This window comes from Oncorhynchus kisutch, linkage group LG4 (genome assembly GCF_002021735.2).
Source record: "Oncorhynchus kisutch isolate 150728-3 linkage group LG4, Okis_V2, whole genome shotgun sequence".
In the NCBI taxonomy this organism is placed as follows: domain Eukaryota; kingdom Metazoa; phylum Chordata; class Actinopteri; order Salmoniformes; family Salmonidae; genus Oncorhynchus; species Oncorhynchus kisutch.
In genome coordinates this window covers 6,567,887-6,591,109 of record NC_034177.2, presented here as the reverse complement: position 1 = coordinate 6,591,109, position 23,223 = coordinate 6,567,887, and the positions used below count along the sequence as shown (strand labels likewise).

Genomic DNA, 23,223 nt, shown 5'->3' with positions numbered 1-23,223 from the left:
GAAGGCACTATTCGCACAAAACTGAAAGCGTGAACCACCGCATTAACTATGGCAAGGTGACTGGGAATATGGTCGAAAACAAACATTGTAATTATTCCCTCTGTAAGGCAATCAAACAGGCAAAACGTCAGTACAGAGTTGAAATTGAACAACTCAGACCCGAGACGTACGTGGCAGGGTCCACAGACAATCACGGATTACAAAGGGAAAACCAGCCATGTCGCGGACACCGTCTTGCTCCCGGACAAGCTAAACACCTTCTTCGCCCGCTTTGAGGATAACACAGTGCTACCAATGTGGCTCGCTCCCAAGGTCTATGTGCTCTCGTTCACAGTGGCTGACGTGAGTAAGACATTCAAAAGTGTTAACCCTCGCAAGGCTGCCGGTCCAGACGGCACCCCCAGCCGCGTCCTCAGAGCATGCGCAGACCAGCTGGCTGGAGTGTTTACGGACATATTCAATCTCTCCCTATTCCAGCCTGCTGTCCCCTCTTACTTCAAGATGTCTACCATTGTTCCTGTAACCAAGAAAGCAAAGGTAACTGAACTAAATTACTATTGCCCCGTAGCCCTCACTTCTGTCATCATGAAGTGCTTTGAGAGGCTAGTTAAGGATCATATCACCTCTACCTTACCCAATACCCTAGACCCATTTCAATTTGCTTACCACCCCCAATAGGTCCACAGGCGATGTAATCGCCATCGCACTGCACACGGCCTTATCCCATCTAGACAAGAGGAATACCTACGTCAGAATGCTGTTCGTTGACTACAGCTCAGCCTTCAACCCTATAGTACCCTCCAAGTTCATCATTAAGCTCAGGCCCTGGGTCTGAACCCCACACTGTGCAACTGGGTCCAGGACTTCCTGACGGACCCACCCGAGGTGGTGAATGTAGAAAACATCACCTCCACTTCGCTGATCCTCAACACAGGGGCACCACAAGGGTGCGTGCTCAGCCCCTTCCTGTATTCCCTATTCACCCATGACTGCGTGGCCACTCACACCTCCAACTCAATCATCAAGTTTGCAGAAGACACAACAGTAGTAGCCTTGATTACCAACAATGACGAGACAGCCTACAGGGAGGAGGTGAGGATCCTGGCAGAGTGGTGCCAGGAAAATAACCTCTCCCTCAATGTCAACAAAACGAAGGAGCTGATCGTAGACTTCAGGAAACAGCAGAGGGAGCACGCCCCTATCCACATCAACTGGACGTGGTGGAGATTGTGGAAAGTTTCAAGTTTCTATGTGTACACATCACTGACAATCTGAAATGGTCCACCCACACAGACAGTGTGGTGAAGAAGGTGCAACATCGCCTCTTCAACCTCAGGAGGCTGAATACATTTGGTTTGGCCCCTAAGACCCTCACAAACTTTTACAGATGCACAATTGAGAGCATCCTGCCGGGCTGAATCACCACCTGGTACGGCAACTGCACCGCCCGCAGCCGCGCAGGGCTCTCCAGAGGGTGGTGCGGTCTGCCCAACACATCACCAGGGGCACACTGCCTGCCCTCCAGGACACCTACAGCACCCGATGTCATGGAAGGACAAAAAGATCATCAAGGACATCAACCACCAGAGTCACGGCCTGTTCACCCTGGCCTGTTCTAGAAGGCAAGGTCAGTACAGGTGCATCAAAGCTGGGACCAAGACACTGAAAAATAGCTTCTATCTCAAGGCCATCAGACTGTTAAATAGCCATTGCTAGCCGGCTACCACCTGGTTACTCAACCCTGCACCGTAGAGGCTGCTGCCCTATATACATAGACATGGAATCACTAGCCACTTTAATAATGGAACAATAGTCACTTTAATAATGTTTACATACTGCTTTACTCATCTCATATGTATATACTGTATTCTATTCTACTGTATTTTAGTCATTGCCACTCCGACATTGCTCGTCCTAATATTTATACAGTATATTTCTTAATTCCATTATTTTACTTTTAGATTTGTGTATTGGTGTGAATTCTTAGATAATACTGCACTTGTTGGAGCTAGGACACAATAATTTTGCTACACCCGCAATAAAATATGCTAAATATATTTATGTGACCAATTCAATTTTAGTAGATTTGACTTAAAAACCACAGACCAAGCGTAAGCGCGCCAGCCCAGGACCTCCACATCTGGCTTTTTCACCTGAGACCAGCCACCTGGACAGCTGATGAAACTGTGGGTTTGCACAACCGAAGAATTTCTGCACAAACTGTCAGAAACCGTCTCAGGGAAGCTGATCTGCGTGCTCGTTGTCCTCACCAGGATCATGACCTGATTGCAATTTCAAATAGATTTACAGTTCAAATTAATGCGATAAATCAGTCAAATAAAATGAATTTGTCAGGCCCTAATCTATGGATATCCCAACTGGGAATACATATATGCATCTGTTGATCACAGATACCTTTAAAAAAAAATGTAGAGGCGTGGATCCAATAACCAGTCAGTATCTGGTGTGACCACAATTTGCCTAATGCAGTCTGACATGTCTCCTTCGCATAGAGCTGATCAGGCTGTTGATTGTGGCTTGTGGAATGTTGTCCCACTCCTCTTCAATGGCTGTGCAAAGTTGCTGGATATTGGCAGGAACTGGAACACGTTGTCATGCAAGTTGATCCAGAGCATCCCAAACATGCTCAATGAGTGACATTCTACCTACCAAGAGAATTCTCGTCAATTATAGTCACAGCTGTGTACACCCCCCCCCCCCCCCCCCCCCCTCAACCGAACACCAAGACAGCCCTCAAGGAACTTCACTGGACTCTATGTAAACTGGAAACTTTATACCTGGATGCTGCATTTATTGTAGCTGGGGATTTTAACAAAGCTCATTTGAGATCAATGTTACCTAAATTGTATTAGCATATTGATTGACGACACTTAGGGCTAATACTCTCGACCACTGCTACTCTAACTTCCGCGATGTATACAAAGCCCTCCCTCCCTCCGGCAAATCCTACCAGGACGCCATCTTGCTCGTCCCGGTTTATAGGCAGAAACTCAAACAGGATGTACCAGTGACAAGAACCATTCAACGCTGCTCTGACCAATCGGAAGCCACGCTCCAAGATTGTTTTGATCATGCGGACTGGAATATGTTCTGGTCAACCTCAGAGAACAATATTGATCTATACACTGACGCAGTGAGTGTGTTTATAAATAAGTGCATTGGAGATGTCGTACCCAAAGTGACTATTAAAACCTACCCTAACAATAAACCGTGGATGGATGGCCGGCATTTGCGAAAAACTGAAAGCGCGATCAACCGCATTTAACCATGGAAAGAGATCTGGTGATATGGCTGAATATAAACAGTGTAGTTATTCCCTCCTCAAGGCAATCAAACATGCAAAATTACGGTACAGGGACAAGGTGGAGTTGCAATTCAACGGCTCAGACACAAGATGTATGTGGCAGGGTCTACAGGAAATCACTGACTACAAAAACAAAAACAGCCACATCACGGATACCGACGTCACGCTTCCAGACAAATTAAACACCTTCTTTGCCCGCTTTGAGGATAATACAGTGCCACCGTCGCGGCTCGCTAACAAAGACTGTCCCCCCCCCTCTCCTTCTCAGTGGCTGACATGTGTAAAACATTTAAACGTGTTAACCCTCGCAAGGCTGCTGGCCCAGATGGCATCCCTAGCCGTGACCTCAGAGCATGCGCAGACCAGCTGGCTGGTGTGTTTACGGACATATTAAATCGCTCCCTATCCCATTCTGTTGTCCCCATATGCTTTAAGATGGCTACCATTGTTCCTGTACCCAAGAAGGCAAAAATAACTGAACTAAATGACTACTGCCCCGTAGCACTCACTTCTGTCATCATGAATTGCTTTGAGAGGCTAGTCAAGGATCATATCACTGCCAACTTACCGGCCACCCTAGACCCACTTCAGTTTGCATACCACCCCAACAGGTCCACAGATGACGCAATCAGCTATCGCACTGCACAATGCCCTATCCCAAAAATAATCCCAAAAATTAAATAATGCCTATGTAAGAATGCTGTTCATTGACTACAGCTCAGCATTCAACACCATAGTACCCTCCAAGCTCATCATCAAGCTGGAGGCCCTGGGTCTCAACCCCTCGCTGTGCAACTGTGTCCTGGACTTTCTGACGGGCCGCCCCCAGGTGGTGAAGGTAGGAAACAACATCTCCACTTCGCTGATCCTCAACACAGAGGCCCCACAAGGGTGTGTGCTCAGCCCTCTCCTGTAATTCCTGTTCACCCACGACTGCATGGCCACGCACACCTCCAACTCAGTCATTAAGTTTGCAGACGACACAACAGTAGTGGGCTTGATCACCAACAATGACGAGACAGCCTACAGGGAGGAGGTGAGGGCACTCGGAGTGTGGTGTCGGGAAAACAACCTCTCACTCAACTTCAATAAAACAAAGGAGATGATTGTGGACTTCATGAAACAGCAGAGGGAGCATCCCCCCTATCCATATCTAAGGGACAGCAGCGGAGAAGGTGGAAAGTTTTAAGTTCCTCGGCGTACACATCACAGACAAACTGAATTGGTCCACCCACACAGACAGTGTGGTGAAGAAGGCGCAGCAGCACCTCTTCAACCTCAGGAGGCTGAAGAAATTTGGCTTGTCACCCAAAACCCTGACAAACTTTTACAGATGCACAATCGAGAGAATTCTGTTGGGCTGTATCACAGCCTGGTACGGCAACTGCACCGCCTTCAACACAAAGGCTCTCCAGAGGGTGGTGCTGTCTGCACAATGCATCACCGGGGGTCAAACTACCTGCCATCTAGGACACCTACAACAGCTGACGTCACAGGAAGGCCAAAAAGATCATCAAGGACAACAACCACCCGAGCTACTGCCTGTTCACACCGCTATCATCCAGAAGGCGAGGTCAGTACAGGTTCATCAAAGCTGGGACCGAGAGATTGAGAAAGAGCTTCTATCTTAAGTTCATCAGACTGCTAAACAGCAAACACTACCAAAGAGAGGCTGCAGCCTACATTGAGACCCAATCACTAGACACTTTTAATAAATGGATCACTAGTCACTTTAAATAATGCCACTTTAATAATGTTTACATATCTTACATTACTCATGTCACATGTATATACTGTATTTTATACCATCTACTGCACCTTGCCTATGCCGCTCGGCCATCGCTCATCCATATACTTATATGTCCATGTTCTCATTTAATCCTTTACATTTGTGTGTATTAGGTAGTTGTTGGGGAATTGTTAAATTACTTGTTAGATATTACTGCACTGTTGGAACTAGAAGCACAAGCATTTCGCTACACTCGCATTAACATCTGCCAGCCATACGTATGTGACCAATAAACTTTGGTTTGAGGAAGAGTATATAACCTCTTTATCAAATTATAGACCTGTCACTGTTTTTCTGTATGCCATCGTGTTGATATGGATCAGATAATTAGCGCAACGCTGTCCAGATTAGTCAAGAAGCACGTGGTTGATATCAGTGGAGGCTGGTGGGAGGAGCTACGGGAGGACTCATGCCGTGATGGGAGTTCTGCCGTCGGGGAGATCTTCGTGGGCTATACTCAGCCTTGTTTCGTTGTAGTAAGTTGGTGGTTGAAGATATCCCTCTAGTGGTGTGGGGGCTGTGCTTTGGCAAAGTGGGTGGGGTTATATCCTGCCTGGTTGGCCCTGTCGTCGGACAGGGCCACAGTATCTCCTGACCCCTCCTGTCTCAGCCTACAGTATTTATGCTGCAGTAGTTTATGTGTCGGGGGGCTGTTTGTTATATCTGGAGTATTTATCCTGGCTTATCCGGTGTCCTGTGTGAATTTAAGTATGCTCCCTCTAATTCTCTCAACACACGGCCAGGTCTCTGACCTCCCTAAAGGCTGCCTCTTCGTTGTCGGTGATCAGGACTACCACTGTTGTGTCATTAGCAAACTTCTACACCTGCGTTGCTTGCTGTTTGGTGTTTTAGGCTGGGTTTCTATACAGCATTTTGTGACATCGGCTGATGCAAAAAGGGCTTTATTAATACATTTGATTGATTGACAGGCTCATTGTTATGGGTTTCCATATGTTTTTTTAAAAACCATTCCATTTCAGCATTTACATTGAGCCCGTCCTCCTATAGCTCCTCCCACCAGCCTCCACTGGTTGATATGCAGCTGGAGGAGATGTGGTTCAAATCCAAACAGCTATGTATGAATACAAAAGGTAATTTCAATCTAGAATTTTTTAACCACCTTTGAGCAATTTATTAAGCATTCTGGTATATTATTTAGACATATCAACACATATTGCAATTATAGCTGTCCAGTTGGGTGGAATGTACAAATATATACATCATTACATTAATATATGTATAGGCATGGTGGACTAAGGACGCCATTGTAGGCCATTGGACATGCTCTAGCCCAAGTCCCAAGGGTATTATTTTTGCAGTTATGTAATTATTCAATGTTTTTAAATAGATGGTGAACCTGTATGATGAACAAAGAAATGACATTTAAATATCAAACGTGTGATTCACTATGTCGATTAATTCGAGTAACTGCTTTTGGGTTGTTTTTCTTGTCAATCGCAAACCTCGTGCATGTGAAGAACATACGCAGACAATATGCAAATGTTTGATCTGTGAGTGGAGGAGATTGTAATGTGGGCGGAGTACAGTGCACGCACAGAGCAGGAAGGTAAATTTGTGTGGCCTAAAAAAAGTTTGTTCAGAAGGCTCAAGCAAAGTCAGTAATAAATAGTATGAAGATTGGCAGAAGCTGCTTCTACAATAGAAACCCCCCGATCACGCTTGTAAGGCGACGTCGGCTATGTAAACTCATGAGCAGAATACGTCATCTGGTCTAAACGGTCGTCACGCTCCGATATTAAAGTCGTTTTTGAAGAAAATGAAAACGTGTCAGTTTGTCACTTCCAATAGGTTGGAGTAATAACATGTTCAACTGCGTAAGAATTTGGCTCGAATCTGGGTTGTGCCTTTAGATTTCGATAAAATGACCAGCTAAGGAGGAATTGTTCACTTCTAGCATTGACTTCTCAAACCCTAAATCCCGGTCTGCTTCACCATGCGGTTCTGAAAGTCGTGATGTTGCGCCTCTGGGTTTATAAACTCTTGTGGCTCAAAACCTGCGCAGATTCCCTGATCTGAAGCGTATAATGTCTTCATCCTTATACCAGTCACAGTTCTGTTGTATAACGTAGAGTTGATGTGGATCAGATCATTAGCGCAGTGGTGAACATCAGCATACCATAGTCAAAGAAGAAGCACGTGGTTGATAGGCAGCTGGAGGAGACCACGTGGCTCAAATCGAAACAGCTGTGTATCAATACAAAGTGTCGTTTCAATCGAAAAATTGTAACAAATTCTAGCAATTTATTGAGCATTATAGTGTATTTTTGGACAAATCGACATGTAATGAAATTTTAGCTGTTTAATAGCTAGGTGACATGTACAAACATACATAATGGCTTCAAAATATGTGTAGGTATGGTGGACCAAGGACGCTTGTAGGCTTACATTGGACATGCATAAGCATAGCCCAAGCCTCATTTTTTTGCAGTTATATAATTAGTCAGATGTGAACAAAGAAATATAATTTGAAATAACCAAGCGTGTGATTCAACGATAACCGATTCGTTTAAATTCACATTCGAGTAACGGGTTTTTTTTGGTGGGGGGGGCTTTTTTTAAATATCAAGTGCAAAATCCGCGTGCACGTGAAAGCCCCATACGCAGACACTATGCAAATGTTTGCTCTGTGAGTGGAGGAGATTTGTAATGTGGGCGGGGTACAGTGTACGCGCAGAGCAGGAAAGTAACCCGCGCGTCTCTCTACGTATCTGTCTTTCTTCCTCGGTGTTCGAAAGAGTAGGTTGGGCCACGTGCAGCGAACAGTAATCCTTTTTTTTGTTGAGCTTTAACATTCTACACGTCCAAAATCGTCCAAACCCAACACAACCATGGTGAAATTAGCTAAGGTAAGACAACTTTGTATACTCTTATGTTCCGTTACTTAAATCGTGTGGTTTGTCAATGCGGGTGTTTTATTTTTTTTACATCCAAAATGAAGTATCCTCTATTGCAATAGACGACAGCCCGACATTATAAAATGGCAGAGACACGCATTAATGTTGGCTTGCCCATTTCATTCTACCAATTAGCAACAAAAATATATATATTTATTTGGTGTTAAGTCTGATACAATCGTTGTTTTGTGGCCTTTTAATTTTTTATTATTGGAGGTTAAGCAGTTAACGTTTATCTCGACCCAGATTTGATCAGCCATGTTTTCTCTGTTCTTACAGTTCTGCCTAAAATGGCCATACATGCGCGTTCGCGAATCAAGCGTGCTCTTTCGTACCCTGGCTCGCTCGTACGTTAACTAGTTAACAACTTATTTCTGTAATTTTGATAGTTTCTTTTATGGCGTTATGTCATTTTATAAGTTCAATCTTAAGAGAAGTTGGATTTTTGACTTCCGTAGGCAATGTGCTGGTTTAGCTAGCTAATGCTAACTAGCTGCCTAGCGCAAATGTTTTGAGGTCTGTCGTGTACCATGTTCGTTATTTATGAGCTGAATGTTTCTTCAACCGGGCATATTGCTAATTAAACGTGGCGACAATACTTTGAGACACGCTAATTTGGTGTACAACAAAACTAAAATAATTAACATTAGCAGCTAGCTAGCTAGGGCCGTACTTGTGCTCTCCACGTGGGTTGTGCGCCAGCCCCCCAAATGCCACACACGAGGTGCGAGCCCCAAAGTCGGCAAGTTGCAAGTCTGGTTTGTCAAGCATGAATGGTATGTCACATTCGCTCGAAATTGCCTCAAATTAAATAGTTTAGTTACTGGCCGTTTTTTTATACTAAAGTACATTTTTGCCCATATGTTCATAGCAAGTCGCTTTTGCGTTCAGGTAAATGGCTAGCAAGTAAAACCACTAAACCCAAATTTCTAGATTTGATTTGTTGTCCATAACTTTTTATAATGCTGAACCCAAGTTTCCAATTTTCACAGGCAGCGAAGAAACAGGCTAACCCCAAGAAAAAGGCCCCACCACCTCCTAAAGAGGTGGAAGAGGAATCCAGTGAAGAAGAAAGTGAGGAGGAGGAAGAGGTAAATACTAACCCACTCATGTGGTAACATTCTCTCTTACAAAAAAAATAATCTGTTTTTTAATGTGTTGACTATGTTCACATGTTCCAGGCTCCACCAAAAGCAGTAGCAAAGAAGGCCGTCACACCAGCAAAGCCAGCACCGAAAGCAGCTAAGAATGGGAAAGCAGCTAAAAAAGCTGAAAGTGAAGAGGACGATGACTCTGGTAAGAACCTTGTCATTTTCTGTACTTCGTCAATAGAGATACTTGACGGGAAATATGAGTCAAGCGCTCGCTCAATCGGCAGCATTCATTTCAAGGGAGGTATTTACACTCCCCTTTATGTGTCTGTTTAGTGAAATTACAGAGCATCAACGATTGTAGTTTTGGTGAATTGAATTACACTGCCCTGACACTTGTTGCCTTTTCAGAGGAAGAGTCTGAGGAGGAGGCACCCCCACCCAAAAAGACCCAAGCCAAAGCCACACCTGCAAAGAAAGCTCCAGCTAAGACAGAAGAGTCAGATGATGACGACGACGATGATGGTATGAATATCTCCCCATATGTAATTGTTATATTTCTTTTGGATACACAGTGAACGTGTCAAGACAATGAGGGTTGGACACTATCAGTGGTTTATGGTTGGAACGATTTACGTGACTACTAGTAACCAGGATCCCCTCCATTTCTTGGCACACCTGTAGTTGCTCAGTACTCACGTGTGATTGTACGGAGGTAGAACAAAGCCTGTGCTATGTCTTCGGTACCAGTGTGTTATCGTCTGCTGGTCCTATCCTCAATCGCTGGCACACTTGAAGCCCAATTGATGAGTTCTAGATCCACCTTTAGGTGGTTTTACCAATTTTTAAGCTGGACATGGGGGTGTTTAACGTTACTCTCTTCTGTAGATGAAGAATCTGAGGAGGAGGCCCCACCCCCAAAGAAGGCTGCTGCCAAGCCCTCAGTGAAGGTCACTGCGGCCAAAGAGGAGTCTGACGATGATGATGATGAGGGTAAGGATGGGTCTCACTGTCTATCTTGGACGTTAGACGTAGGGCTTATTGGTCGAAATAATGGGTGGTAGTTAAATGTGGTACGGACCACTCTGGCAGATCGATATAGGGGGTCAGCTGAGCACAAGCACACTTGATGAACAACAAGGGACTTAATACTGAATGTAATTGATGTCACTACTTATTTTTATCTGATGTGCTCAACCCCTGGTCAGTAAATGGTCTGTAGTTGATGATTTGGGTCTAGTGAGACTAAAGCCATCTGTCGTGCCTTCCAGACTCTGAGGAAGAGGAGATGGACACCACCCCGGCACCCGCAGCAAAGAAAGCAGGCATGGTCAAGGCTAAGGAGGAGTCTGACGACGATGAAGATGATGATGACGAAGACGACGATGATGAGGAGGAAGATGATGACGATGATGGTAAGTAATATAAGTTTATTTCTATTACCCATTTGGTGAAAGGGGTGGCTTGGTCTCCGGCAGTCATCGCAGCTGGGTATTATTGCCCCATATGCCACGTTCACATGTTGGTCAGTACTCAGAAATGACCAACTTGCTAATATGTTGTAGGTAAACGTGTCACATTCAACTAGTTATCAAGTTGGACATTTCAGTTTCCTAGTTGTGACTAGCAGGTGAACATGACATTAGCCCCTGCCTCCACCTTTTGGTGTTGGCACATCTACGGGAGAATGGGCATTTCCTCCATTTCTTGGCACACCTGTAGTTGCTCAGTACTCACGTGTGATTGTACGGAGGTAGAACAAAGCCAGTGCTATGTCTTCGGTACCAGTGTGTGTTATCGTCTGCTGGTCCTATCCTCAATCGCTGGCACACTTACAAATATGGAACGGGGCCTCATTAAATGGGCGTTGGCACATCTACGGGCTTGGGCCGAAATGCAGCTGGGCTGTAGATTCTTCCTGACACTGTGAGGGTTTCAAAGATGGTCAAGTACAGAGCTGGTCTATACAAAAGCTCACCTGTTATTTGAAGGTTTATGGGTCCTAAGCAGGCTGTTTTGTTCCACAGAGGCCCCAGCGACTCCTGCAAAGAGGAAGGCCGACAACAAAAAGGAGACCCCGCCTGCCAAGAAGGCCAAGTCCGAAAGTGATGGTAAGGCCTTACGTTCAGCCCTTTCAAAACCTGCTCCCACACTGAACCATAATACGCATGATGAACAACAAGGGACTTAATACTGAATCATTTGATGTCACCTTAATGTTATTCTGACGTTGTTCGTAGGTTGCTGTTCATGACGGTCGTTTAAAGCTTAACCTAATTGATCGTTTCCCCCCTCAGATACCTTCTGTCTATTTATCGGCAACCTGAACTCAAACAAGGACTTTGATGAAATCAAAGAGGCCTTGGCAGCTTTCTTCTCAAAGAAGAACCTTGAGGTTCAGGACGTCAGACTTGGCGCATCAAAGTAAGTGCCGGTGGATTCCTATGTTATGATGCTCCACCCAGGACTTCTGATCATTTCTACTTTTCAATTGGCCAGATACAACTGGTGTTCTTGATGGGAGAGGGTAGTTGATTTGACTTTATTGACCAGGATTCCCTCCATTTCTTGGCACACCTGTAGTTGCTCAGTACTCGCGTGTGATTGTACGGAGGTAGAACAAAGCCAGTGCTATGTCTTCGGTACCAGTGTGTGTTATTGTCTGCTGGTCCTATCCTCAATCGCTGGCACACTTGAAAAAGACAATGACGCTTAATTGATGGGTTTTATATGTAGTCTTCTAATATACATGGTCTTGCTCACCAGGAAGTTTGGCTACGTAGAATTTGCCTCAGCGGAGGATATGCAGACAGCCATGGAGCTGAACGGCAAGAAGTGCATGGGACAGGAGTTGAAAATGGACAAGGCCCGCAGCAAAGGGAACTCCCAGGAGGAGAAGAAAGGTAGGGGATGTTTCCTTGCAGACAGATTCGCGCTCTTGGCTGAAGTGACAAAGTCATAGAGATTTGTGCTTGTTCAACAGCCCAGATTTACATTTGTTACTTCTGAACATGTTAACTTGGAATTGTTTTGATTCTTGCTTGAACAGATGCTAAGATTGTATTTGTTTGAACTTTTGCATAGTAATTTTGGGTTGCAGCTGAATGCTCATTGTCTGTATTTTAAGAACACACCTGTCTCAACTCTTGCACATCGCCCTCTTGTGTCCATTTTTTTTTGTAAACACATGAAGCGGTCTGTACTGTACCATCACAATGGGAATATTCATGCTCTCCATCTCATTTAACAGATAGGGACGCGCGGACCTTGTTTGTGAAAAACCTGCCCTTCTCGGCCACGGAAGACGACTTGAAGGAAGTGTTTGCGGATGCTGTTGAAATCAGGATACCCCCAGGCCAGGACGGTTCCAATAGAGGGTGAGGACCCGTCTTTGTTTCCTGGTTAATGCATTTGCATATTGTATATTCTCTTAAGGCCTGATTTATAGTAGTAAATTTAACCAAGCTGCACCCCCCCCCCGCCACAGCATTGCCTACATTGCGTTCAAGACTGAGGCCATGGCAGACAAGATGCTAACAGAGGCCCAGGGTGCCGATGTCCAGGGACGCTCGATCATGGTCGACTACACAGGCATCAAGAGCCAGAAGGGAGGCAGACCACCAGGTACGCACCACCAACTACGGGGCATTTTAGTTCTTCAACCAGGACCAGGTTGTGATGAAACATTTTCCTTCCTGACACTCTGTGATGTTTTCAAAGATAGTCAAGTACTGAAATACTGGTCTGTTGCAATGTATACTTCCGTGGTGCCGATGCACGCCAACATCCACCGTAATCCTCTTGTTCCTTCTCTTAGCTCAGGCAGCGGCTGAAAGCAAGACCCTCATCGTTAACAACCTGTCCTACAGTGCTACAGAAGACTCCCTTCAGAGTGCATTCGAGGGGGCTGTTTCCATCAGGGTACCACAGAACAACGGCAGGCCCAAAGGGTGAGTGGAGGGGGGTGGAGTTTCCTGCAGCATCACTAGTTTCCTGACTTAGTTTGGGGGTTTTGGTAAACCGGCAGTGCCTACTGCTCTGTTGGATGTGACCTTGTGGGATGGGTCAGACCAAAACCCTCAGGGCTTCTCATGAGCTCCTCTCTGCCGATCAGTGGCGTTGTATGGATTCGCACGAGAAGTAGAGACTAATCACAAATTGAACAGGCACCCCCTAATCTCAACAGGTGTTGCCCATGTCTGTTGTGAAACAATTAAGGTCTCATCAACCCCCCCCCCCCCCCTTCAATGGTTTAAGTTCCTGAACCTATTTGTCTCTCCTGTGCAGGTTTGCTTTTGTGGAGTTTGAGAGTGCAGAGGCAGCCAAGGAGGCGCTGGACAATCTTAATGGAACAGAGATTGAGGGCAGGCAAATCCGGCTAGAGTACAGCCAGAACAGTGGAGGCAGAGATGCCGGAGGCAGAGGAGGATCCGGTAGGTTTAAAAAATATATATATAAAAAACTTTACTCCCGTTGTTGTTGGCCTTTAGTTGTGTTGCCTGTTGTCAGTTAGAAAGGAAGTTGGCTTCTTGGCTCCTGTGTGAGTGGTTGGCTCATCCAGCTACCTGTGTTCATCAATAGTAAGTCGCTCTGGATAAGAACGTCTGTTAAATGTATCATTGATAAGTTCTCTCTCTTCCCCCCCCCCGTTGCCAGGAGGTCCCACAAAAACCCTGTTTGTCAGAGGGCTTTCTGGAGACACCACAGACCAGTCACTCAGAGACGCCTTCGACAGTGCCACTGGGGCCAGAGTGGTGACGGACCGTGACACGGGCAACTCTAAATGGTAAATGCCGTAACTGCTATATAGCCTTGGACTTCTTCTCATGAGCTCCTCCTGTCCCACACAGTGACAGTGAATGGATTCGCACGAGAAGTAGAGCCAAATCACAGTCAAAACAGGCAACTGCCTTGAACTCCGTGGCAGTTTTCCCATGTCTGATGTGAAACAAAATGATGAGATGGTAGCAATATGTCTCTAGTGATTACTGAAGGGCTACTGCATTTGCATTGCAAATCAATTGTGCTTGCGAGATATCACCACTTCCTGTTGCTTTCTGCAGGCGTGCATTTCTATTTCCTCCCTTAATTTGTCACCTTCCTTCCCCCTCCAGCTTTGGATTTGTCGACTTTGACAGCGAGAGCGACTGTAAGGCGGCCAAAGAGGCCATGGAGGGTGGCGAAATTGACGGCAGCAGCGTGAACCTGGACTACGCCAAGCCCAAGGGCGACAGCGGTGGATTCCGTGGGGGTCGCGGAGGCTTCGGCGGCGGTGGACGGGGAGGTCGCGGTGGTGGTTTCGGCCGTGGTGGCGGCGGTGGTTTCGGCGGTGGCAGGGGAGGGCGTGGCGGTGGCTTCAGGGGAGGCAGAGGAGGTGACCGCGGGGGTGGACGTGGTGGATTCAGAGGTAAAGGTTCAGAGTTTGGCTCTTGTGTTGTGTAGACCAGAGATGATGGATACTTTCTTGCTCTGATATCTTGTGATGAATCTCATAGATAGTAGGTACTGATCTGGTCCATTGAACTGCCAAAGCAGTCTCATAACTTAGACCCTCGTGTTAATGTGCTTCTTTCAAAGGAACAGACCGTGACTTTCTTTTTTTTTTCTTTTCTAGGTGGAAGAGGCGGTGGATTCGGGGACAAGCCCCAGGGCAAGAAGATCAAATTTGATGATTAAAATCCCTGTCTATTTTACTGTTTTGAAAAGACTCTGTTTTCATCACCGTACCCATACGCTGGCAGAGCCTTTTGGACATTCCAGAAAGCTTCATTGATATATAACTGTAATGGGCTCTCTAGCGCCCCCCGCACCAACCTTTTCACCCTCTCAGCTTGAGAGCTGCCTGTCAGTTTTGAATTGTCCTTCCTGCATCATCCACATGAGTTTTTTTGTTTTTTTCCAAAAGAGTTAATGGAATGTCTGGCAACCCCGTTTGCTGTGAAAAAGCCCTGTTTGTTCAGGTACATATTGTACATTCAACAATTTGTATTTCATTTTACCTTTTTTGTAAGAAAGTCCTGTATCCTTTAATATCCTTGTTTTGTTCTAGTTTGCTCTAGGTGAGACTGTATAACGGTAAAAATGTGCAAGGCATATTGTAATGGATGGAAGATTAAATCGGCCCATGTCTGTTGGGCGTTTAGAATCTCGTAAATCGGTGTTTTGTCATGTTTTGGGTGGGGTACAGTCAATGTCTTTAGAAGTCAAGAGGTACTAGAGGCCTCGAATAACGTTATACAAAAAAAAATGTATCATATGATATTTGTAGTGCATTGACTAAATCTTGCTGTTTGAAAATGTAAAGGTTTTCACAAGTGTGATAATTGAATAAACCGAAGTGGAGATTTTTTTTTTTTAAACGTCTTTTGACCTTTCCTTTCATAGTACTCTGGAATTTTCCAAAGGATCATTTGTTCTTTTCCTGTTATGGTCCCTTTATTTTAGTTGAATAGGAACTTAACCAGGCGTGAGTACATTGACTAAAGGTGAGGCTAGATAACTCTTTTAGATAGTTATAAGGATAACCTGATTACGCCCGGGATCTCATTCTCATGGCTGCCCTGATAACGGTATACGTAAAGCAGAAAAAATGCGCCATTTAAGCAAAGCTGCCACTCTGTTCTTGATATTTGAGATGAGCCACCCAGAGAAACAGGCTAACCCCCAAGAAAAGGCCCCGCCACCTAAAGCGGTGGAAGAGGAAGGAAGTGATGCGGAGGAGGTAAGACTAACCTCAAGTGGACACATTCTCTCCAGAAACACCGTGATCTTAATGTGTTAACAATGTTCCAGGCCCCACCAAAAGCAGTAGCAAAGAAGGCTTTCGCACCAGCACCGAAAGCAGCTAAAAGTGAGGATGACTTGGGTAAGAACCTTGCTGTTTTCTGTACTTTTTCCCCCATAAAGTTAATTTAATGGCTAGATATTGAAATAAGCTCAATCGGCAGCATTGATTTCAAAGGGAACTGTTTAAACACTTCACTTCAAGGCTCTTGTTTATTGAAATTTGATTGTTTGCTAAGGCTACTTGTACTGGCCATCAATGCTTTGTAGTTTTGGCTAAGTAAATGACACGGCCCTAACACTTGTTGCCCTTTCAGAGGAGGGGTCTGAGGAAGCCCCTCCCCACCACCACCCAAAAAGGCCACACCCGCAAAAGCCCCAGCCAATGCGGAAGTCAGATGATTACGGTATGAATATCTCCCCATCCGTAATTTTTATATTTCTAATGGATATACAGTGAAACTGCCAGGATGATTAATGAGGGTTCGACACAAGTCTCAGTGGTTTATGGCTTGAACGATTTACGTGACTACTAGTAACCTGGATTCCCTCCATTTCTTGGCACACCTGTAGTTGCTCAGTACTCACGTGTGATTGTACGGAGGTAGAACAAAGCCAGTGCTATGTCTTCGGTACCAGTGTGTGTTATCGTCTGCTGGTCCTATCCTCAATCGCTGGCACACTTACAAATATGGAACGGGGCCTCATTAAATTTGCTCTATGCAACACTCTTGAATGATTTTTAAGGGTATAGTATTCCTTAAAGGGATTTTTAAGGGTATAGTATTCCTTAAAGGGATTTTTAAGGGTATAGTATTCCTTAAAGGGATTTTTAAGGGTATAGTATTCCTTAAAGGGATTTTTTTTTTTAAGCCTACATATTAATCTCCAACACCACATCAACATGTAAGAATGGTGTCTTTCTATGTTTCGTAGCAGAGGAAGATGTTTGTAGGCAATGCCTACTCGCTATTGGTCAATCACTCAATGCACACCGATGTCATTGGAAAAAACAATTGTTAATATTTTTTTACTAGGAACATCATTTTCACATGTTTGGTGCTGGACAAGTGTACTTTTTTAAAAGGTGGTAGACCCTTAGAATGTTTAATTCTACTGGGGCCCTTGTGTTTTAAGTGGTTTTACCAACTAGACTGTTTAATGTTACTCTATTGTCTTTAGATGAAGAATCCGAGGAGGAGGCTCCACCCCCAAAGAAGGCTGAAGGTCACGGCAGCCAAGGAGTAGTCCGACGATGATGAGGGTAAGGATGGGGGCCCGCTGCTGCCTATCTTGGGCGTTGCACGTAGGGCTTATTGGTCGAAAGACTGGGTAGTACGCAACATTATGGTACTTTCAATGTGGTACAGGCCACACTGGCAGATCGATATAGGGGGTCAGCTGAGCTCAAGCACACTTGATGAACAACAAGGGACTTAATACTGAATGTATTTGATGTCGCAACTTATTTGATCTGATGTGCCCAACCCCTGGTCAGTAAATGGTCTGTAGTTGATGATTTGGGTCTAGTGAGACTAAAGCCATCTGTCGTGCCTTCCAGACTCTGAGGAAGAGGAGATGGACACCACCCCGGCACCCGCAGCAAAGAAAGCAGGCATGGTCAAGGCTAAGGAGGAGTCTGATGATGAAGATGATGACGAAGACTATGATGAAGATGGTAAGTGATATTTTTGATTAAGGTTAATTACTCATTTGGTGAAAGGTTGGTCGCCGGCAGTCATCACCGCTGGGTGGTGCCCCTATTGCCCCATTTCAGTTTCCTAGTTGTGACTAGCAGGTGAACACGACATTAGCCCCGGCCTCCACCTTTTGGTGTTGGCACATCTACGGGAGAATGGGCATTTCCTCCATTTCTTGGCACACCTGTAGTTGCTCAGTACTCACGTGTGATTGTACGGAGGTAGAACAAAGCCAGTGCTATGTCTTCGGTACCAGTGTGTGTTATCGTCTGCTGGTCCTATCCTCAATCGCTGGCACACTTAAAGTCAATGAAGCTTAATTGATTTGTGTTTTATATGCAGTCTTCTAATGCACGCTTATCTTGCGCACCAGGAAGTTTGGCTACGTAGAAGGACGGAGGACATGCAGACGGCCTTGGAGCTGAACGGCAAGAAGTTCATGGGACAGGAGTTGAAGATGGGGAAGGCCCGCAGCAAAGGGAACTACCAGGAGGAAAAAGGTACATTTTATATTACTGTTACTATTTGTAGTGCATTGACTAAATCTTGCTGTTTGAAACTAAGGTTTTCACAAATGTGATAATTGAATAAACTGAAGTGGTGATTTAAAGTCTTGACCTTTCCTTTCAAAATACTCTGGCGCATCCAACGATTGTGTACATTATTTTTTTCCTGTGATGGAACTTTCTGAAGTGGTAAAAAAAAAAAACTAGTGTGACATGAGTAAGTTGCCTAATGATGACAAGCCATAAGCTGAAGCCAGCTAATTATTTTTGGTATTTAGAGAGAACCCGTTGAGCCCAGGGTCTCGTGCCGTGATCACAGTAATCAAATGTTTAAAAAAAAATACAACACAATTTAAGGTAAACTCAGGTCCTTAATCCACACTTGAAATTGATCATCCACTTTATGTAACTTGCACCAGCAGTGAGGTGTGTTAAATAAAGCAGGGTTAACAGTGCCTTCAGAAACTATTCATACCCCTTTGACTTATTCGTGTTGCGTTAAAGCCTGACATCAAATAAGATTACATTGGATTTTTTTTGCTCCCATCTACAAAGGATACCCCGTAACGACAAAGGTAATAGATTTTTTTTTGCACATTTATTGAAATTGAAATGAATTGCTTGTATCAATACTGCATTTTACACCCTTGAGTCAATGCATGTTAGAATCACCGTTGGCAGTGAGTACAGCTGTCTGTAGGGACGCCTCTAGCACTGAGATTCAGTGCCTTAGACCGCTGTCCATCATTTCTATGCACTCATTTTCAGGTTTTAGCATAGATTTTCAAGCTGATTTTAAATAAATGAACTCGGCCACTCAGGACCTTCCACTGTCTTGGAAAGCAACTCTAATGTAGTTTTAAGTCATTGTCCTGCTGAAAGGTGAATTCATCACCCAGTGTCTGGTGTAAACCAGATTTTCCACTTGGATTTTGCTTGTTTTAACTATTCCGTTTCTTGATTTCTGTAAACGCTACCCAGTCCTTAATGATTACATGCCTGTCACATGGTGCAGCCCCCTCTCTGCTTCAATTGGAGTGTGGTACTAAGTAATGTGTTCTATTAGATTTGCCCCAAACAACACAATGCATTCAGGGCAAGAAACCTCCCTGGTCTTTGTGGTTAAATCTGTATTTCAAATTCACTGCTCAACTGAGGGACCTTTAAAGAGAATAGATTTTATGTGTGGGGTGCAGAGATCAGGAAGTCACACATTATTATTTTTTTGAACACACAGTGAGTCCACACCGAGCAGTTTGTCGTGGCCTTCGCTGAATTTGTACTTTGGCTCAAATGTGCAAATAAGCCATTAAATGTTATCATCTACATGTGCTTATTTGCTGGGAATATATTTTCCCCAAATAAATGCATGATTAATTTACTTAAATCACACCATTTAGTTGTGTACCTCGGTCTACCCTCAACCCCATTGTGCCAACGCCCCCCCCCCCCATTAAAAACAGTGTACTTATCCGGCGACATACAAGTCTTCTGAACAACATGGTGTAAAGACAGGCAAGTTATAAAAGATTATCTATATTTCATAGATTTTTGTTAGATTGGGGTTAACTCTTGTTACATTAAATAAACTACTACTTACTAAAACTAATTTTGTATTTTTTAAATTTAAATTTCTTGCATGCCATGTGGTCTCCAGTTCTTTGCCGGAGTGGTGGCCATTTTGTGCCCAAAATCGAAACCCCGTCACGCTACTTGATTTCGTTTGATCGGCAGCGTAGCCTCATGGTTAGAGGGAGGCAAGCGTAGCCTCGTGGTTAGAGCGTTGGACTAGTAACCGAAAGGTTGCAAGTTCAATTTCCCGAGCTGACAAGGTACAAATCTGTCGTTCTGCCCCTGAACAGGCAGTTAACCCACTGTTCCTAGGACGTCATTGAAAATAAGAATTTGTTCCTCTGTGTTAATTTGTTCTTTAACACAGATGAAAACACATGTCCGGGTAAAGTGTATACATCTGGGTCGGATAAAACGGCTACTTCTGGTCTGCTCGTGTTGACATCCACTGATATCTTGCCACGTAAAGATCTTGAACAAGAGGTGTGGGCCAGACTTTCAGGATGAACACCATGATGCAAGAGGCAGACACACACAACCCAAAAGTATCGACCTACCTGTGAAACCAGCTCCATGCTGCACACACAGAACATACCTCAATGCCACAGCCTGACAACAGGAAGTGTACCCAATGGGAACCCAGCCTGTAGTGTTTCTTCAGGTCTTTCCATTCCTCCAGTAGCTGTTGAAGAGTGTAGAAGATGGTTGTGATGACGTAGGTGTTGTAACAGCAGTTCTGGGAGCCTACATAACTCTGAAAAGGTCATAATGTTCACACGCTTTTATGATTCTGATGACTTGTTCGGTAAGCTGACCTGTTCTGTTGACCGGTTCTCATGACCTGCTCTGATGACCGGTTCTCGTGACCTGTTCAATGTTAATGTCTGCTATGTTTTTGTTTAGTGTCTTGCTGCAGTTTGGTTAATAAAGCTCTTTAATTAAAATTATTTCCTCATTTACATGGTTATATCTATGAAATACAATTTTTATTGAAAATCTTGGAGTGAATTTGAGAGTAAATACAATACTTGTAAACTGAGATGTGAATAAATTCAATAAGATTTGCAAGCATACAAATACATTTGAGAATTAATCAAACTAATTTACTAAACTTGTGACACGTGAATATTCTTCTGCGAATAAAAACTAAATTGGCCGATGTCGAATCTGTGGGCCCATAGCTTTGGCACTCATTTTGTGACTAAACTATGCCAAAAAATGTAGCAGATTAAACATCTACAAGCAAGCAGCACAGAAACATGAGCTCTGGTGGACAGGGCTTTTTATTCTGACCAATCAGGGGAGGTGTTGTCATTCTGGAATGTGCAGGACATATGTTTCACCCTATACTTCTGTGGTTTCACCTTGGAGACAGGGGAAAGCATGGCTCGGTGAAACCCACCTCAGGTGAGTTTTGGACATTTAATCCGTTTAGTTAGTTGGAATATGTAAAGCAGCACAGGAAGATTGTGAATAAAAGTAACGTTAATGTAAAGTATAGGTTAAACCTCTGCGCAAATAGCAATCAAAGTTATCGTTCGCAAACAACAACAAAAAAATCTGGTGTTCTCCCCTCAATCTAAGCTAGCTAACGTTATACTGCATCTGAAGTCAATCTGCATGGCGACACAAAATGACGACAAAAGGTTTTCCTACTAATCATTTGCATCCTGTGGAAATATTGTATATCCAATCCACAATAATGCAATTTTGATGTTCATCAGTGCTGTTCGACAATGCATTATTGTGACGAAATGTGCAACCATGACTAGCTTTTTTGGGCAAGCTAGTATATCTGTGTGACTGCTGCACATGAGACCAATGGACATTCAGACTGCGTGATTAATCTTTTACATGGGACTAGTTTGGCCTTTCTTAATATTGGTTTGAATTACAGAAGAAATTAAAAGCAATTCTCAATAAATCCCTGTCACTGCCAGGACATCTTTCAGTTGCCCAGCGGGGCTCATTTGGACTCATGCGGCCAGGTATGTTAGTGATTCACCTAAATGGCTGCGCCAGGGGTCCATGAGCTGTTGCGTCTACTAGGGCTATTTCCACTGCTTGCTTTATTTAGTACAGATGCACAGAGATACATTTGGCTCCAAGCATGAATCAGTGAAGTTAGCTTGAACTACTCCAAACATTCACCTTAACTAATAAGAGAAACAAAAACAAAAAATAGTCTTCATTTTTTCAGGATTTGCTGCTATAAATCGTGTTGGAGAGGCTCAAATTTAACTTGATGCAATTGCTAGAGGGAGCTCCCCTCGACCTTGACTTCTTGGAGTTCATATGCTCCCAGAAGTTTGTAGTGCTCTGTTCCGTTGCAAACCAAATCGAGATTCCCCTGGAAGTGGTCGAACGCCTTTAGTAAGCTACATCGTTTGGTCACTAATTTCTATCAAGATGCAGAAGCACACACTGATGTGGAATTTGAGGAGGGGATGACTGGATGTCCAAGCATAAGCATTCATGAAGACTATACCCTGACTCCTTTGCTTGCTCTTGCTCTCATGTATTGCAAAGCTGTTTGGGGGGGGGGGTATCCATAAGAACAGTAAACAGGTGCATGACAGATTAGGGACTTTCGGTAATGGCATTGTATAGCCCATTGTCAGAGGAAGAGCTGGATACATTGGTGTCAGGGATCAATACATGTACCGTGGTGCTGCCACAAACAGTCTCACCTCAACCTCCCTGGCTTTTGTTTTCCATAAAGGTAAATTACAATGTGTTTTACTCAATAACTTTGTTTTTCAACCATATTTGCCTTAGAGATGGGCAAGCTACAGCATATTTCTGGTGGGAGACCGCTCACCTTGAAATCTTTGTCATCAGGAAACGGCAGAGGGATACTATTGACTTGACAGCATTGTTATAGTTTTCTATGAGATGTTAAGGAACCAGTAAACATTTTCTACATTTATTATTGTATATTATTAGTGTGTTTGCTAAATTCCAATATACTTATTATTTTCAGACCATGTGAAATTCTTTAGAGCTAGTCACGCCATTGGCACCCTGCCAAGTAAAGACCAGCAGAATCGTACCGTATATAACCTTTTGTTTTTAGTGTTGTTCGTGTTACAGGACTTGGGAACATCCCACATGTAAATTGGGACAGCAGTGGTCTACGGCCCGATGACACAAACACTAGCGTCCAGGTGCCTGAAACTGAGTGCAGAAGTTGTTGCGGGACTGATGGCAGCGGTTGACTCAATGGGACCATCGCAGGCTTTTGGCAGTGACTTTTATGTTGCTGCACTGCAGTATGGGCAGGGGATGGGGCTGTGGGAGAATTTTGATCTTGTCTCATCGCTACAACTCCCCAACGGGCTCGGGAGAGTAAGGTCGAGTCATGCATCCAAAATATGACCTGCCAAACAGAGTATCTTAACACCTGCCCGCTTAACCCAGAAGCCAGCTGCACCAATGTGTCAGAGGAAACACTGTTCAACTGACGACCGAGGTCAAGCCTGCAAGCACCCGGCCCACCACAATGTCACTTTTTAAAGCCACTTCAATCATTGTAGATGAAG

The 23,223-nt window shown here is 44.3% G+C and overlaps 1 protein-coding gene, 1 long non-coding RNA gene and 10 other non-coding genes across 12 annotated transcripts; all 12 read left to right on the top strand.

Annotated features, from left to right (window-relative positions):
* Positions 1-7,799: 7,799 nt before the first annotated feature.
* On the top strand, positions 7,800-15,479 carry ncl (nucleolin). Its single transcript, XM_020480154.2, has 16 exons — positions 7,800-7,981; positions 9,022-9,120; positions 9,211-9,325; positions 9,532-9,645; positions 10,009-10,113; positions 10,392-10,535; positions 11,148-11,231; positions 11,418-11,544; positions 11,887-12,023; positions 12,371-12,497; positions 12,608-12,744; positions 12,938-13,070; positions 13,408-13,553; positions 13,777-13,906; positions 14,235-14,527; positions 14,735-15,479. Exons 1-16 carry the CDS (start codon positions 7,964-7,966, stop codon positions 14,794-14,796), a joined length of 1,971 nt encoding a protein of 656 aa, XP_020335743.1. The 5' UTR covers positions 7,800-7,963; the 3' UTR covers positions 14,797-15,479.
* On the top strand, positions 9,780-9,914 carry LOC116374060 (small nucleolar RNA SNORA57). Its single transcript, XR_004209889.1, has one exon. It is a non-coding gene; the product is annotated as a small nucleolar RNA SNORA57 (small nucleolar RNA).
* On the top strand, positions 10,240-10,313 carry LOC116374057 (small nucleolar RNA SNORD82). The gene has a single exon (XR_004209886.1). It is a non-coding gene; the product is annotated as a small nucleolar RNA SNORD82 (small nucleolar RNA).
* On the top strand, positions 10,818-10,954 carry LOC116374063 (small nucleolar RNA SNORA57). The gene has a single exon (XR_004209892.1). It is a non-coding gene; the product is annotated as a small nucleolar RNA SNORA57 (small nucleolar RNA).
* Positions 11,282-11,353, top strand: LOC116374058 (small nucleolar RNA SNORD82). The gene has a single exon (XR_004209887.1). It is a non-coding gene; the product is annotated as a small nucleolar RNA SNORD82 (small nucleolar RNA).
* On the top strand, positions 11,679-11,815 carry LOC116374064 (small nucleolar RNA SNORA57). The gene has a single exon (XR_004209893.1). It is a non-coding gene; the product is annotated as a small nucleolar RNA SNORA57 (small nucleolar RNA).
* Positions 13,204-13,335, top strand: LOC116374054 (small nucleolar RNA SNORA75). The gene has a single exon (XR_004209883.1). It is a non-coding gene; the product is annotated as a small nucleolar RNA SNORA75 (small nucleolar RNA).
* LOC116374055 (small nucleolar RNA SNORA75) lies at positions 13,939-14,074 on the top strand. Its single transcript, XR_004209884.1, has one exon. It is a non-coding gene; the product is annotated as a small nucleolar RNA SNORA75 (small nucleolar RNA).
* Positions 15,480-16,363: 884 nt separating the features above from the next.
* On the top strand, positions 16,364-18,213 carry LOC116373926 (uncharacterized). The gene is made up of 3 exons (XR_004209626.1): positions 16,364-17,167; positions 17,465-17,581; positions 17,977-18,213. It is a non-coding gene; the product is annotated as an uncharacterized LOC116373926 (long non-coding RNA).
* On the top strand, positions 16,452-16,588 carry LOC116374062 (small nucleolar RNA SNORA57). Its single transcript, XR_004209891.1, has one exon. It is a non-coding gene; the product is annotated as a small nucleolar RNA SNORA57 (small nucleolar RNA).
* LOC116374056 (small nucleolar RNA SNORD82) lies at positions 17,314-17,386 on the top strand. Its single transcript, XR_004209885.1, has one exon. It is a non-coding gene; the product is annotated as a small nucleolar RNA SNORD82 (small nucleolar RNA).
* LOC116374061 (small nucleolar RNA SNORA57) lies at positions 17,769-17,905 on the top strand. The gene has a single exon (XR_004209890.1). It is a non-coding gene; the product is annotated as a small nucleolar RNA SNORA57 (small nucleolar RNA).
* Positions 18,214-23,223: the final 5,010 nt, after the last annotated feature.

Bases quoted from the DNA above. Each gene is read 5' to 3' on its own strand.
- ncl (XM_020480154.2), top strand. The intron at 13,554-13,776 runs GTAGGTTTAAAA...CCCCGTTGCCAG, and splicing joins CGGAGGCAGAGGAGGATCCG to GAGGTCCCACAAAAACCCTG. The intron at 14,528-14,734 runs GTAAAGGTTCAG...TTTCTTTTCTAG, and splicing joins TGGACGTGGTGGATTCAGAG to GTGGAAGAGGCGGTGGATTC.